Here is a 16,367-nt window from a genome sequence, read left to right as displayed (position 1 = left end):
TAAGAAGGCTGTTCCTTCTTAGTCACCTTCACTCAGCAAATACTTAATGGAGAGTGTGGTCCTGTTTAATGCCTGGGGGATATACAGATGTTCAAGTCAGACAATGCCCCTTATTTGCCAGCCTTCCTCACCTCAGCCTTAATTAAGATTTGTTTCTATAGGGAACCCGCTTTGTCCTCTCCTCACTTGCTAATGAAACTATTCAGGTTTTCATGAACTCTCCTGTTCAAGTCAGTTCAGTTCAGTCACTCAGTTGTGTCCGACTCTGCGACCCCATGGACTGCAGCATTCCAGGCCTCCCTGTCCATCACCAACTCCCAGAGTTTGCTCAAACTCATGTCCATCGAGTCAGTGATGCCATCCAATCATCTCACCCTCTGTCGTCCCCTTCTCCTCCTGCCTTCAATCTTGCCCAGCATCAGGGTCTTTTCCAATGAGTCAGTCTTTCGCATCAGGTGGCCAAAGTATTGGAGCTTCAGCTTCAGTCCTTCCAATGAATATTCAGGACTGGTTTCCTTTAGGATTGACTGCTTTGATCTCCTTGAAGAAGATACCATCTATCTCTTCTTCAAAGATAGAATTTATCACATCTAACATTTTTCTGCTATCCGTGTGATTCAGACTTCTCTCCTGCTCTGTAAACTCCTTAAAGGTAGGAGCCTGGAACAGTTGGGGGTACTTTTTGATGCTTTATTAAATATTTGGTGAAAGTTCCTGCCTTGAATTCCAGTTATTTACTTAATACTCTCCTCAAATATGTCATTGCTAAGACCAAAATGAAATTGCAAGATCATGTCATTTCTTTCCCAGTCCTTTTCCCCCTTGGTCCCTTTTTCTTGTGTTCTCATATCATAGAATGCACAGTTCATTGCCACCATATTTTAGCTTTAAGTTTTAGCAACCAAAAAACACCCCCATGTATGGCAGCCCTGGGCAAACTGAAGTGGTTAAGTCACTTGCATGTTCATAAATGCATATCTTAACCTGTTTTACTTCTTTTTTACCCTATGGCTCTCAAATGTACTTTGTGTAAAGGATGAGCTCCCTGAAATTATAAACAGAATGTTGTATGCATGGACATATTTCTGAGCTGTAACTGCGCCTTGGATCAGGGACCCAGCAAGGCTAAAATCCATCTTTGTGACTCCCAGCTTTCCCTCTCCCAAGCCCCTCGTTGGCCCCTTAGGTGCCAGGGGCTCCTGTTGGTCCTTCCTTGGGTTGCCATGTCTGTTTTCTGGACAGATCTCAGGCTAAGCACTTCTCCCGAGTACTCTATCTAACTCCTCCCTCTCTTTGTCAGTTTGCCAGATACACGTGGGGAGGAGGTCCAGTGAATGCCTTCGTGGAGTGACGTTCACATGTTGCCTTATTTAATACTCACCTGCGAGTGAGCTTGTTTGCAAATCACTCCTGGAGGCTTTCTCGCTTGCCCAAGATCACCCTGCGTGAGTGGTGAGCTGAGGTCTGAACCAAGATTTTCTGACTCCCAGGCTTCTCTGTTCTAGGGCTTACTACCTCTCCGCTGGAAGTCTTCAAATCCTACCACCCCATTTTTTTCCCCTGTGGACAGGGCCAGCCTCAGAGACTGCAGGTGGGAATTAAAACGGAAAATTGTCAAAACTTCTCACTGTACTTAGAAAACTTACCGTTTGGGGTACAGAACTATAGCACAACTTTATGCGTTTCTGAGGCAGGGAGATTGGGAGAAAAAGGAAGAAAAGTGAGAGAGAGAGATCAGCTGTTGAGCAGCAGCAACCAGACCATGTTTGCAGATGGACAGTTGTAGATTTTTTTTTTTTTTAGCCATGTGGCCATCAACCACGAATGCATATACTTTCAAAGTCTTGTTTTTCTTTTATGTGAAAGTTTCTGGGATGGAACAGATGCCTTTATTTGGAGAAACCAATCTTTGGAAATAATTGGTTCTCTCTTTGCTTATCCTCTAGGTGATCTTCCACAGATGAAATGAGATGAGGAAAAGAATCACGAAACATTAGCTTGTGGTTATTTCTTTATTTTTTTTCCACTGCAAAATGTTTTGGGGCCTGCAGCTTATGTCCACATGTTTTGGTGTTGTTGACTGATCATAATTTAGCACAGCAGAGACTCTCAGAAAAGAAAATGTTGTGATTGCACTAGGTCATTTTTGGATAATGACCTAGTGTTTTAATGCTTTAAATGATAATATTAAAATAGGTATTGCCTCCTTCCTGCTCTCAGTTGATTATCTCTTCATATCATCCTGGTGAGTTAGGTATAATCATCCTGTTGTAGAGATTTACATCTAAAGCTTAGTAAGGTTAAGTGACTTGTTTCAAAGTCAAATAGCTCGTAAGTGTTAAAACCCAAGATTCCAGTCCATCTGTGTGGAGTGGGCTTCTAAGTGGTCAGAGTAGGAAAGGAACAGTCATTTTAGGAGATTTTATTTTATTGAAGATTATAGCAGAGGAGAAATTTTAGAGCTTCCTACTATTTTCGGTTGCCTGGTTTGTTAACTTATTTATCATCCTATGTTGTCACCTTGACTAAAAATAATTCATAGATGGGTCACCTGCTTTCTGTTTAATTTTTTAATCTTTGAATATCTGAAGTATTTTAAAATAGTGCTTTATCACAGTAAGAGGAAGAAGCTGGAAGAAAGACAAGGTAGTATCAGTTATCTTTTATTCCTTTGTTCTCTCAGCCAGTATTGAGTGAACTCCTTCCATGAGTCAGGCACTGGGTTGGAAGACTGTTGAATAAACATGGCCCCTTTTCTCATGGCCATTACAACAAAATGCATATATCACATCAAGGTGAGGTCTGAAGACAGAAGGAGAATAAGATGGGATCCCTTTCCAGAGCAGGAAACCCACTTGGTAAACTCAACTGGGGGATAAGTCTATGCATAAAAACCTTAAAGGGTGTATGGACTTAATGCTGCCTGCAGCCCTTAATCGTGGTTTGCTAGTGCTTACTCTGGGAGGAAGGGCTGGCTTTTCCGCTGTGGATGCCCTGCGTGATTTCCACAGTGGCCTGTGTTTGTACAGTATTGATGGGAATGGGCTCATATGAACAGTATCTGGAAGATAAAGGTTGTCCAGCCTGATATAGACCATAAATGCTGTTACAATTTAAAGAAGAAAGAATGATCATAGGCCTTGGGATTGGTCACGGAAATGTTTGTGATGGTCATAGGGTGTAAATTGGACCTTTATAGCATTTCATTAGGTGGAATTCATTTATTTCATTCTCTTTAGGTGCCAAGTACAGTTTTAAGTATGGAAGATTAATGAGCAAAACAGACAAGACCCCTGCTCTAATAGATCTTATAGTTTAGGAGTAGGAGGCATACAATAGAAACAGTTGTAAGATTATTCACCATAGTGTTAAATGCAATGAAGACAGTTAAAAAACCAATGTTGGAGAGAATGGTGGGGGATGCTGCTGGTAGTGGAGAGACTTACTTTGGACAGGAGGGAATCTGTCTCTGAGGTTACACTTGAGTGAAAGCTGAGTTGAGAAGAAGCTAGTCATCCACCAGTCTGGAAGAGTTAATGGACAAATCCATAAAGATGAGATGATGCATTCTATGGGAGTGTATCCACTGAAGAGCTGCACCCTCTAAGGGAATGGATGGGGCAGAGGCTGAAAAGGTGCAGATTAGTGCCAAATCATGGTGGGTCTTGGATGTCAGAATGAGGCGAGAAGAAGGACCATGTGTTTCTGTGCATATCAGGGGGTGAATAGTTAGAAGAGAGAAGGAGACTCAGGTTGAGTATATGTCATAGAAGCTTAAGAAATCTTGTGCAGTTGGAGTCTTGAAATTTAGTTCATGGGACCTGTGATGTGGGACACCCAAATAACAGTGTCCCAGCTACTTCCTGTTAGAAGTTGAATGTAGTCCTAAGTGAGGCTGTTTCAAACCAGGGGGATACAGAATTGTCCTACAAATGAGATTGTGGAGGCCTTGACAAGTGTAGGCTACAGCCCAGTACTAGGGACTGTGCTTATTGAGATAAAATGTTTTCTAAGTCGGTTATGATATCGTGGGTTCCTTTTGTGGAACAGAAAACTAATGGTCTTTTTAGTAAAGTAAAGGGACAGTCTTTATGTTACAAGATGCTTTTGTGAAAGGAAACAGAAAAATTAAGAGCTGATTCCCTTCAGACTGATAAAAAGAGGTGTGTTAAATCCTCACTTTTGGAATAGCTGTGTCTTATTTGCTAAAGGAAAAAATGCCCCAAATGTTGATGTAACTCTAAAGAGAAATGTGTTTAGGCAGTGAAGGGATTCCTGGCAGTGACTGAGAAACACAGTAACGGGGAAGTGCACTTGATTGCTTCTGAGGTTGATTCTGATGTGTGTAGTCTTTTACATCCTATTAAAACTTTGAAAGATAAACTGATACAAGAAGGATTTGCCAAGGCCAGAAACTCTTCTTTTTAAAACCTTGGCTCAGTGAACACATTGAAGGGATGGGGGAGTAAGATAAAAGCATTATAAATATGAGGTTAACTGAACTCAAATAGAAGGTTCTCTCAAGTTATTGCATTCCTTAGAAAATAAATACGTTGCACATATGGTTAAGATTGATCAAAAAAGTATTCTGTATGCCAGTGATTACATTCCCATCTGTGATTAAGATTTTCTGTCTGCATCTGGTTTTCACATTATATTTCTGTAACAAGAATCCTTTATATAGCAGAGTTCACTTTCTGTATTTTCTATTAGCTCCAGCTTGAACTACTGCACGGATCGCAGATTTACACATGTGGTTTTCATTACTTCATACCATTGAGAAAAAGTAATATTTGTTTGGGAATGTATGTTTTCCACAATTTCCATGGTAATACAACATGTTGAGCCTTTTTAATAACACTCTTGTAGAACTACAAATTGTTTGAGGCATTCTGCTCTTGGTAGGGTTTAGCTTTTAAACTGGTCTCAGTGTATGTTCGCTTCATAATGAGATTTTACAGATTTAATGGCTGAGGATTGGAACAAAGCAATATTAAAGACAGAGAAATTTTAGTCGCATGTGATGTAGACTTTAGTGTGTAAGTATCACCAATAATCTGAATGTGTATTCTTTAGTACTCATTACCATTACTCATTTTATTGTTATTTTGTATCAAAAGACCATTTATTGTGTTGGAGGTATGAAGCACAAACATAATACGCCAATCATTATTTTGAGAAATCCAAGTCTTAGCACCCTTTGTTTTTTTTTTTTAGGTGAATTATCTTATTGACTGTGATATAATGTTTCATATATACAAATTGTTGAGTAGGAAGAATCCTCAGGGGTAACTTGAGGTTTACATTGTGTACTACCTGAATGTATATTTGTATGCCATGTTAACATTTAAGAAAAACATGTACACTTGAAATACTTTGTAACACTATCTTCCTGCCAACTTTTCTCCATTCACTTCAGAATACTCTGGTTAAAACAGACACATGTGAAGTTAAAAGGTGAAACAATATATTCTATACTGAGAGATCATTTATAATTGAGAGATTTATCTTATAAAAGTTTATCCACATGGTAGTTTTAGGTGCCTCAAAACTGAGACCCACTATACCATTTTTGATAATAAACCCAGACAGTAGTCTGGTGTTGAGCAGTCATGAGAAGGAGGAAAAGACTTAGACTCTAGGGGATTTGTATGTACTTGGCTTCCTTCATTTGTTTAATGGAGATTGTTCAATATGGCCCACACAGGTCGGATTGACTGTATCAGGCTCTCCAGTGCTTTTTGTTGATGTTGTTGAGGCACTAATTATTATCAGAAATCATACCTGAATCTAAGAGAAGTGTCCATTTTCTTCTTTTTCCCAGTAGTACTTATTTATCTTCTGTTTACAATATATATATATTTAAATTTTGCCATTAAGAATGAGAAACAACTGATTACATGATGGAAGAGTCATAATATTATGTATAAAGGGTGTTGCTTTTTGAAAAATAATAGAATCTGCTTATTTATGTACATTAGAGCATGTATATTCACCAATTCCAATTTCTAGGGAATAGTTTGGTCTCTTAAAAAATGGCAATAATAGCCTTAATAATATTTTGAGACTGCTTTTATAAATCTATTCTTTTGCATTTATTGAGTTATTGCTTTATGTGCATATGGTTGTGCTAGATTTATATCTCATAGATTGTAAGAACTAAATAGTAATACTTGTTCTATTCAGAGTAGTGGCGGTACTAGTAATAGTAGGTGAGTAATAAATAGCGGATGTTTGGGAATGAATGAATGAACTGTAAGCCTGACAAATCTAGCAGGACAAATGAGAATATCTGGATCGCTTCAGGGAAAAATAAAAAGTAGTAGAAATTGGTTTATTTGGTGAAATGATTCACTAACAATTGTTGTTACTAATGTTTTCAAACTGGTTGGTTGCATAAAGATTATTAGTTACTGCTATCAGTTGTTTCAGAATGATGGCAGTACGTAAATTCAGAACAGTGAAACAATGCGGATACCACGTTGTTTTGAAACACGATTTAACTTGCATGTAAAATTCCAAAAAAATTTAAAAAGGCAGTATCTAAACGCATTTTCTAAAATAAAAGAGGTAAAATCTAACGCATTCTTTTAAGGTATTGATGTATGTATGTTTTAGACCCAACTTAAGGAAAGAAGAGTAGTAGTATCCAGCTTTGAGTCAGATGAGTGGAAAATTTAGAGCCCTGGAGGAAATCAGAAAATGGAAATTGTTTTGGATTTTTCTAAAATTTAGAAGGGCTTGTATCTGTTTCTTAAACAAAACTGGCCTAGTATTTTAAGTAGATGGGTGTGATACTTCCGACTGGTTGTGATATATGCGTTTTTTTTCCCTTTGTTGTTGTCAATAGAAAAGATTGATCTGGGCTGGTGAACATAATATCTGTCCCAGTCAGAAAAGGAGAGAGGAAATTAGCAGAGCGATTGGTGGAGAATGATATCTGTCAAAAGAAACACTTGGAGAGCACTGAGTTTAGTAATAGGTGACTGCCGGAAAAAGGGGAACTTTGAATATTGTCAAGGTAAGGAACAGACAAATATTTTGACTTTGTGATTTACTTACATGCCAAAAATCAATCTTTTGTTTTTTTTCTAATAAATTATTCTTATGAAGATTTTTCTTTTCTTTATTTTTCTAGTGCCGGTTGATAAAGAATTTGTATTACATATTTTAAAAAATTGTCTTTGAAATCTTTGGATGTGGGATTGGCTGTGAGATCCCTTGTTTGATAGCAAATGATTAAGTACCAATTTTGTTTTTATCCCTCTTCTTGTTGCTGTGCTTCTTGCCATGTTTCATAATACGTCTGTTATAAGATGAGCAGTACTTGGAGTTAAAGAGTAAAAACTATGCCATGATTTCTGTGTTTATTGTAACTAGAGATGGTATTTTCTGAAACAGTTTGTTGACTAAAGAGGGAAAAATGCTTTTCAATTTATTGTTTCTTCTGTTTGATTTGGATTAAAAAAAAACTTGAAGGAGAATGTCATTTTCTAAGCAGAATTCATTTTAATGTGTCCATAGGCACATTTAAAAAAAAAAGTGATATCTAACTTTAGGAAAACTGTAAACAAAATGTAAACTGTTTCCCAGTTGGCAAGTGACTTCTTAAAGTCTGCAACATTTAATAATTAAGGACAGCCCTGTATTATGAATTCCAGAGAGTTGATGCCTCCAGCAGCCAGCTCTGTTTCAGGCTTAGTGGAGTGGAACAGAAATACAGATGAATAAAGATAAACTGTGCTAAGAAAGGATTGAGAGGAAACACAAATGTTCTATGATACTGGTTGGCACTCGAGTGATTAGGAGGGGGTTTTGAAGTCCTGTGACTGCCTGCTTGACTATATGGAAAAGAGGGGAGCAAAATATTTACCTTCCATGGCCAGTGTTCTGGAAACACAGATGCCCCCACCCCCACCCCCGGCACACACATAACATCTACTCTTGTGGTTCCTATGAAGACTTGCTGGTTTGTTCTTCAAGTTTCCAAGAAGGTATTGGCAAATGAGGGTGTTTTGTTTTTGAAAGTCCAGAGAAAGTGAAACGATTCTTTGTACAATTATAGGCTCCTTTGCGATAACCTAAGTCATGATTTAGTTTCTGTCTGTATTTGTCTTCATTTCCCCCATCATCCTATGAGGATGTTCTTCTCCCGTAATTAGTGAGAGACATCAATTCAAAAGAGAAGACAAGGAGCTCAGCCTACTGAGTAGCTGAGACATCTCTCACTTCTGCTTCTGTCTTCCTCCCAATGTCCTATTATTAAAAAGTAATTTTTTGAGAACTCAGATCTTTGTTGATTAGATTTCTCAAGTCTAGAGAGGGTGAAACAGATGGAGGGAGTGGATGGAAGCATATACGCTAACGTATGTAAATAGAGAGCCAGTGGGAATCTGCTGTATGATTCAGGGAGCTCAAACTGGGGCTCTCTAGCAACCTAGAGGGGTGGGGATTGGTGAGAGGTGGGAGGGAGATTCAAGAGGAAAGAAAAAAAACAAGGTTTCTCAAGTCCAGCATAGAAAGAAAGGTGTTAATAGCATAAAGGAAACAAACGGGTAATAATGGCAACCCTTCCTTTAGAATTGCTTTCTCTTCAACTTCCATCAGAAGAAAGCACTTTGTTCCACAGAGGATATAATTCTCTGCCTTCTGCCTTACGTACCTGTATGGGGATGGGGTTTAACAGTATGATAAAAATATATAAGGTGCAGATTTCAAATTGGAAAAGAGAATTGGATTTTAAAACTTGAGCGTGTCTTGCAGGTATGTAGTGTCAGGGTCTTCGCCCACCCCCACACCATTACAGCCTTGTTCCCTTCCCATCACGGGGCATATCTCTGTGACCACTGCAGCATGGAAGATCCACATTTAAAGCAAAAATGCATGACAGAGACATATTTTAAAACAAGTTAATACGTTTTGTTTTTATAATCTGCAAACACCAAGCCTCAGCATCAGGTATCAAAAACACCATGCTGAGTTTCTTCTGTCTCTCATGTGTGTGTGGGTGTGCACACTTAAAATGATGTGTGTGTCCACACACAGTATATATACAGATGTGTGTACGCACACACATATGTTTGTGCATATATGTATCTAATGGTATGTGTTTGCCTATTTTGTAACGGTTGGGTTTTCTTTATGTTTCATGTGGCATTGAAAAGTTTACTCCTAGTTTTTTCTTTTTCTGTGATGGTAGTGGGTGTGTATAAATAAATACGGGGTTGAGCCAAGAAGTAGAAACAGAAATCACATACTTGAAATTTATGAAAAACGTGGAGTCCATGGATTCTTGGGGTTATAATCTGGAAGCAGAAAAAACAAAGAACTAGGAGACAGTGAACAGTTGGGGCAGTAAGCGACAATGGCCTGAGGTGGTGCTAGAGAGCCTGGTCCCTGTGATGAGTTTGAAGCCAGGCCTGTCTCTTTTGGGAGGCCAGGAGAGAAATGATGCCTTAGGGACAGTCACCAGCTTCGGTGGGAGCTTATGATAAAGGCAAAATGCTGCTATGTTTCCCCTAGTATTTTAAAGCATATCCTAAATATGCACAATGTTCCATTTTCTACAGCTGTGTTATTGTGTGTCTTTGTGAAGACTGGGCAGATTTGGGACAGTTAGGAGTGGTATCCAACCTGAGGAGCTTGGTCTTATAAGCCATTAAGGAAAGAGTCCAGTTTTTGTCATATAAAAAAATTAACCAGTCATCTAAAAGATGCACAGGCATTAGAATGGAAGCAGTTATGACACAGGAAACTTGTTGCAAAGTGGTTTATATTTATGTTTGAATCATGGGATGGGATATTTATTAGTACCAATTTTAAGATACTGTATGTGTTGCAAAAGCCACAATTGTGTTTTTAAAAATAAAAACGCTTAATTTAGATGGTGCTGTGTACCTTCAGATATTTGTATCTTTATTCGCAAAAGAAGAAAGTTATTTTCTTAAGCAAAATTGCTGAGTTTTGAGAGCATTTGCATTTATTTTTAGTTTTTCTTGGTCATGTTTGAGAGGTCTGATAGCATTAGTGGGCTTTACCCCACATGGAGCTTTGAGCTTATTGTAGCACTGCACACTGATCCCAGGTCAGTGTGATGCGTGAAATCAATTTATTTGAATCTCTTTGCCTCTATAGGAATTTGGCAGCATGCCAGTTGTTTTCATTTAATGTTCTTTGTGTTGAACACAGACAAGCAGGCATGCTTTTGTATTCATCTCTCTTTTGGTCTCTGTCTCTTTCAGCCAATATTTTACTCTATGGATTCTGAGATGAAGAAAGAATATATTATTTATATGATTCTAATCATTACTTAATGTGTGTGTTCTACTTTCTTATCTTTTAAAGGATTTGTTTTTAATATTCCTGAGTTCTCCTAGTGACTTTCTTTGTAGAGCAGAAACATTTTAGAGTTTTTAAAAAAATAAAGATTTTGGATGAGACATAATAAACCAGACCATAGGTGGTATTTGCTTACCATAATGCTCATTATCAGAACGGAATATAACAGTATTCATTACACCATACAACCAGTGTTTCATTTGTGAACTGGATGATCAAAATCACTGACTTCTTGGGGAGCTTTCTGAAGGTAAAGGCTCATACTTTGAGTGCAAACGAAGACATTAGCAGGGTAGTATTCTTTTTGAATAACACATCTTGCTGAAGATGCCCCTGCTTTTACCTAGATTTGGCTTAGATGAATCTTGACAAAGTTCCTGCCACGAGGGCAATTTTTTATTTATTAATTTTTTTTTGTTTTTTAAAATTTGGAGGGTCCTGGCAGGGAACAGCACAAAGGTTTTTGCAGCACACAGAGGCTGCGAGCCTGGCGTGGCTGTGTCTGTGGAGAGGATGTGTTTCTGGGTCAGCTTTAGGGAGAGATGCAGAAGGAAGCGGACAGGGAGGAGGACAGAGCTGCTGTGTTGACGCTCCGGGCGGTTCTCGAGGAAGTCGGTGTGCAGACCCCGGGCGCCGCGGGCTCGGGGTCAGGCCCACCCCCAGCACCCCGCTTCCTCGTTTAATTACCTGAAGAGCCAAACAGCCCGCCGGCGGCTGTGTGAACGCCCGGTATCTCCGCGGCCGCCTGGCGCTCCGACATCCTGAGCGGCCAGCCCTGTCTGTCCGCCAGCGTCAGGCTGGCTCCCGCCCCGGTTCCTTTGCTTTCTGGAGGCATTGTGTGGAAGAGGGTTTGGTCAGGAATTGGAGGTTCCTGCCAGTGCTGTGTCCTCTCTCTCTCTTTCTGGACCAAGCTGACAGACGTGCTTGATCTTTTTTTTTTTTTTTTAATGAGTTTAAAGATCTGTCTTTCATTTTACACTCTGGCCTTGCCATCAAACACATATCTCTATCAGCAGCCACAGACGTTAACCAGTGCAGGACTGGTCTCAGTTAATGGGTTCTTATTTTCCTAATTCTTGTTCTTTACTTGTCCCTCCCGTGTTGTCTTTTTGGGTCAGATTCACTGGTAGTTTGGTATGAAACTAGTAATTCAGAGGTTATTTTTATGAGGCCGTTTCGGAATCTTCATCTGTCCGTGCAAACAGAATGGTCCATTTTTAAACAAAGGTGATAGAACAGTGAAGATAGGTTTTTTCCCTTTTCCATGCAGTTTAAATATGAGGACTTGGACATTTGCTGTGGGAAGGGCCACACCCTTTGATGAAGCTGGGGATGGTAAGAAACACTATGTGGGCAGAAACGTGTGGCCAATTTGAGTCCTATAGGGTAAAGACTCTGAGAAATGCTTGGAGATGGAGCCACTTGGGAGATCCCCAGAGTGTAACAAGATGTTATCTTTCCATGAGGAAATCCAGTAGGCTCTTTATCCACAGTGTGGGCTGATGAAATGTATGTGCTGTGTGTGGGGGGCGGGGGGGTGTGGGGGGGAAAAGGTGGTGGTGTTGGGGTTTCCTGCAAAGGGAGGGAAAAGTGTGACTACATGTGCAGTGATTTGCTTTTTCCAACTACTTCATTAGCATTCTGTCATGCAAACTTAAGGGCATTTACCCTTTAGATGCACATATGTGCATCCCATTAATGTTAATAGGAGTTGCAGCATGTAAAGAGAGCAGTGTGTATCTTTGTGCTGTGCATGAGCCCAGCTCCAGGAAATTGATTCCATTCTCTGCAAAGAATAAAGAAATCGGGACTTTGCAGAGGAGAGTTTCATAGGAATGATTTTCAAAGCTTATTTTTCATATTATATTTATGGAAGCAATGTCAATATTTTATGTGTTTGTCTACCACTCCAGCGAAAAGTATATAATCATTTAAATAATTGGATTAGCCTGGTGCATCGTGTGATGGAGCTGGCATCACCATGATCTATTATGCACTAGCATAAGTAGCTCTGCCAAAAGTGTTATGTGTATCCTCAGGCATTGCATGTTTATTTATGTATCAGCCTGCTGCATTTCTTTCAGAGTATTTCTCTTTCAACATCAGTATAAATATGAGAAAAGAAAACATGTAAATATAATTTAAGCCGCAGTCAACACTCCTGACTGGTGTCCTTCACTGACAGACTTCAGGTATCCCTGTTTCAAGCTCCGGCTTTCTGGAAGTTCTGTCTGCCTAGAGCTTTCTTAAACGCGAGTAACGTTACTGCCAGTTACAGCATTAGGCCTTAGCAGCAGAGAGTGTATAACGTGAGAAAAACCTGGAGGACTTTGAAAAGTGTCTGGGGAGAGTTGAGGCTTGCAGGTGGTGGCACTGGGAATTAAAGAGCAAACTAGTAAGAAAGTGGCGCTGGAGCCTTGTGCTGAGTGTGCCCAGTAAATGTGGAGTGAAAACAGTGAGAAAAAAAGCAGATCCGTGAGAGAAGAGATTGGGAGGAAGTGAGTTACTCTAGAAAAGAGAAGGGAAACGCCAAAATTTATCAGTAACCGTAGGCTTGTGTTAATTTATCATCAGGAATCAAAATAGGACATTTTGGTATAACAGATAAAAAAAGCCGCACTATTCCAAAGTTTTAGTAGTCTGGTGTCTGCAATTAAGAATAATTTTAATAAGTCAGAAGTGAAATTTCCATACAGAGTAAGGATTAGGTTGAGTTTTATAGGCTTTAACTACTGTTCGGTGTATTTCGGAATGTACAGAATTACATTCTATTCTGCTGCCTGGTCTTGTGAAGCAGGAGGAGAGGGGGTTCATGACCACGAAACCCAGCAGGGTCAGAGTGAAACATTAATTTAAAAATTTGTATTGTTATAAAAGCATATACACTGTGCTGGGTATTGTTTGAACAAATAAAGCAGTTTTGGAACGAAAACTTTAATGGAATCAGTGGTAGCTAAACATCTTTTTTTGTGTAAGTTTGAATTTGTTTATAAATGGCAAATTAGTACGTATGGATAGATTTTGCTAATTTTAAATGTGGAGAGAGAGAAATGGAGAGTTTTTTAGAAATTAAAGTCCTGTAGGGGGGAAAAATATGATGAAAAATTTCTGGGATTTTTTTTTTATTGCTGTGTATTTGCTCCACCTGGTGGATTTTGTTGAAAGTGTTTTAATCTGTGTTAATGAGAAGACTACCCTGCACACAATTTATAGTAAGACAAATCTTTTGTTTTATTTTTGATGCTATGAAAAATAGTTTAATTGCTATCAAGGTCACAAACATTTCTATCTTTTGTTCAGCACTTTCATTGTATTGAAAGTAATATTTACTGTTTATTCTGGTTCAAAATGTAATACATACTTGCTTTAGAAGATTTGGAAAATAGAGAAAAATTAAAAGAGGAACATAAACATGATTTATAGTTTCATCACCCAGAACCATTGCATTATTTTGAGAATAGATGTTTTCAGAAGAGGACCACTTTGCATTTACATTTAGTTAAAGATGTGTGGGATGTTAAATACTTACTTTGCCAAAGTGTGATTAATGATGATGATTATATTATTTTTGGACAAATGCTGCCTTTCGAATTCCTAAACTGTAAAAAGAAGATCAGTGTTTTGTAGGAATTGCATTTGCTGAGCTACATGTCTGCTGAAAGCAAAGGTTGCAGAGATAAAGGTACCTCATGCGTTCACAAGGCTGTCCATAGGGGTGATGGGCTCTGTGGTCTGGCTTACACAGATTGCTTTCTTTAGAAAACTTAAGGATTCAGTTGTGCTTTGATCATCTTATTGTTTTCCTTAGGTTATTCTTTTTTTCTTCTTGGGACTCCAAAAGCTCTGTAACAGAAGGTGAAGTTTTGAAAACAGTGTCTCCATATGCAAGGGATTTGGAGACCTTTTTATTGTCTTTAAAATTGTCATTCATAGTCCTCATTAGCATTTATTGTTGCAAGCGTACAAGCAGAAAATGTGAAATTGGTATGTCATGAATAGCCCCACAGAGCTCTGGAGCCCTCCGATTCTGCCCGCAGTGTGGTGTGGGCTGGCTTTCCGGGGAAAGCTGTCCAGATGGCTGCCTGCACAGGGCAGAGCTGCAGGTTTTTTGTCTGCTGCTGGGAGGAGGGAAAGTTCACTGGAGCATACGCCATCACCCTTGCTTTTAACAAAACTAACTAGCCATTAGTCAGGATGGGGAGCTGGTGACATTGAAACAAAGGTTTTCCATATAGTGTTACAGTCCTTGTCAAATGGTCAGGGATGGGTATAGTTAGAGTGTCTTTTATATTATTTGAGTGATTTTTGTAGGTAAAAGACATATGAGGAAACTAAATGGCAACTTATTGGCAGATTTTACATGTAAGTAGAGAGTGATTGTTTTCAATGGGAAAATGCTTTTGTATGAAGAGGCAGAGTTGATACAGCTAATACACAGCCTTGTGGATTACTAAGGAAGTGTTTTACTTTAAAGTTTTAAAAATAATTTAACCCTTTGCTGGTGCCTGTGGATTAACCTGCACTTAATGATACTGGGTTTGGAGCTTGCATTTAAATAATGCAACATGCAGACAGACAATGCAAATGTTAAAGCTTGTATCCTTTCAGAATTATTTTGATATTAGATATTGAAAATCAAAACTTGTTGGTGAAAAAGAACTTCAGTATATTGCAATGTTTTAAATACCTCAGCAATGTTAGAAACAGTTTGCAATAATTACGAATACAGATTTTATTTATTTGTGGCATGTAATATTTTATCTTAAACGGGTTTCATTTTACAGAAATATGCATACATGGTCCCTACATATTTAAATGTACTGATACATGTCTTTTCATTCATATGTAGAGGATATTATATTTCACCCAGAGTTGAGGATCAAATATAATGCCTAAAAAATTGTTGAAATGTTATAACTAACATTGTATTTTCTGTGCATTGGAGATGGTAAAAAAAAAAAGAAATCAGACTTTGCGGCTTATCAGCTTAGGTCATCGCTATTCTTTAAAAGTATGTTATGATTGGAATCTTCAAATCACAGCTCAGAGCACATTAACTCACTCTAACTGATTGGAGATACAGAAATCAAAGGGACCTGAGTCCTCTGGTTTGACATGTCACAGGTGAAGGCAAGGGGTCCTGACTTTTAGCTCTTGACCTGCCACTTGCCCTGGTAGAGTTGGATTTCTTGACAGACCATACCGCGTGTTTTCCACGAGGCACTATTTCGTATGGTACTTTGTCATGCAAAAGATCCAAGCAGTGAAGCTTTCCTGCTGCTGTGATGTGTCTGGTATAATCACCTATTAAGACAAGCTTCCTCTGTGCAGCGTATTTTCTTTTACTTGATTCCATCTTATTGCCTCACTTAGGCCCTCTGGACAGCCCCAAATAACCCTCTGACCCCATGTTTATATCCCCTTCAGATTCTCAAGTTGGCCATCACGTCTCCTGTTCCTTTTTGTCATTTAGCAGAGTCCCTGTGAGCCCTTCTGTGGGCCGGCTGAGGGGAGATACAGGTGTTCGCCGGTCCTTTCCCCCAAAGGAACTATTTGAGGGAAATAGTGTGAATGTGTCTGGTTGTTTACAGCAGATATTTATATTAAGGAGTTTAAAAGTGGCAGATTTCCTCTTACCTTTATAAAATACTTCACTGAACTTTTTAACTTTTTTTTTTTTTTCTGTTCCACTCATCTCTTTCTGGTTGGCTGCTCTGACGTTGTAGCCTAACTACATAAACATAACACCGTTTGTTTTTCTTACAGACAAAGTATTATTGGATTTATCTTTGTCAGGAGACAACCTATTAGGGCCTTTATTTAATACAGTTTCAGATGTCTTTCAGTGGCAGAAACAAATTAATGTACATTTTTATTAGGTGTTGTATCTATTTAATTGACTGTCAAAGTGATGAGAAGTTAGGAAATCATCCAAAAGAGAGGTCCATCTTAGCCCAACAGCTCACACATTAGGTAGGTTTGCCCTGTCAGTGGGATGCCTTTGGAAAACACTAATAGCTTCCAGCTGG

General features: G+C 38.8%; 1 protein-coding gene across 4 annotated transcripts in view; it reads left to right on the top strand.

Annotated features, from left to right (window-relative positions):
• Nucleotides 1-16,367, top strand: part of RUNX1T1 (RUNX1 partner transcriptional co-repressor 1) — a 148,236-nt gene that overhangs the window by 19,544 nt on the left and 112,325 nt on the right. The window contains exon 2 of one of the 4 annotated variants that reach the window (XM_081496865.1): nt 6,851-7,021. The exons of the other annotated variants lie outside the window; for them this stretch is intronic. Within the exon in view, the coding sequence (XP_081352991.1) occupies nt 6,934-7,021 (88 nt within the window). The 5' untranslated portion in view covers nt 6,851-6,933. The remainder of the gene's footprint in view (nt 1-6,850; nt 7,022-16,367) is intronic. 4 annotated transcript variants of the gene reach the window in all.

Source organism: Giraffa tippelskirchi, chromosome 6 (assembly GCF_054371585.1).
Source record: "Giraffa tippelskirchi isolate mGirTip1 chromosome 6, T2T-mGirTip1v1.2.pri, whole genome shotgun sequence".
NCBI lineage: Eukaryota > Metazoa > Chordata > Mammalia > Artiodactyla > Giraffidae > Giraffa > Giraffa tippelskirchi.
Note: the sequence above shows the minus strand (reverse complement) of the source record. Positions and strands in the feature narration are given on the sequence as shown.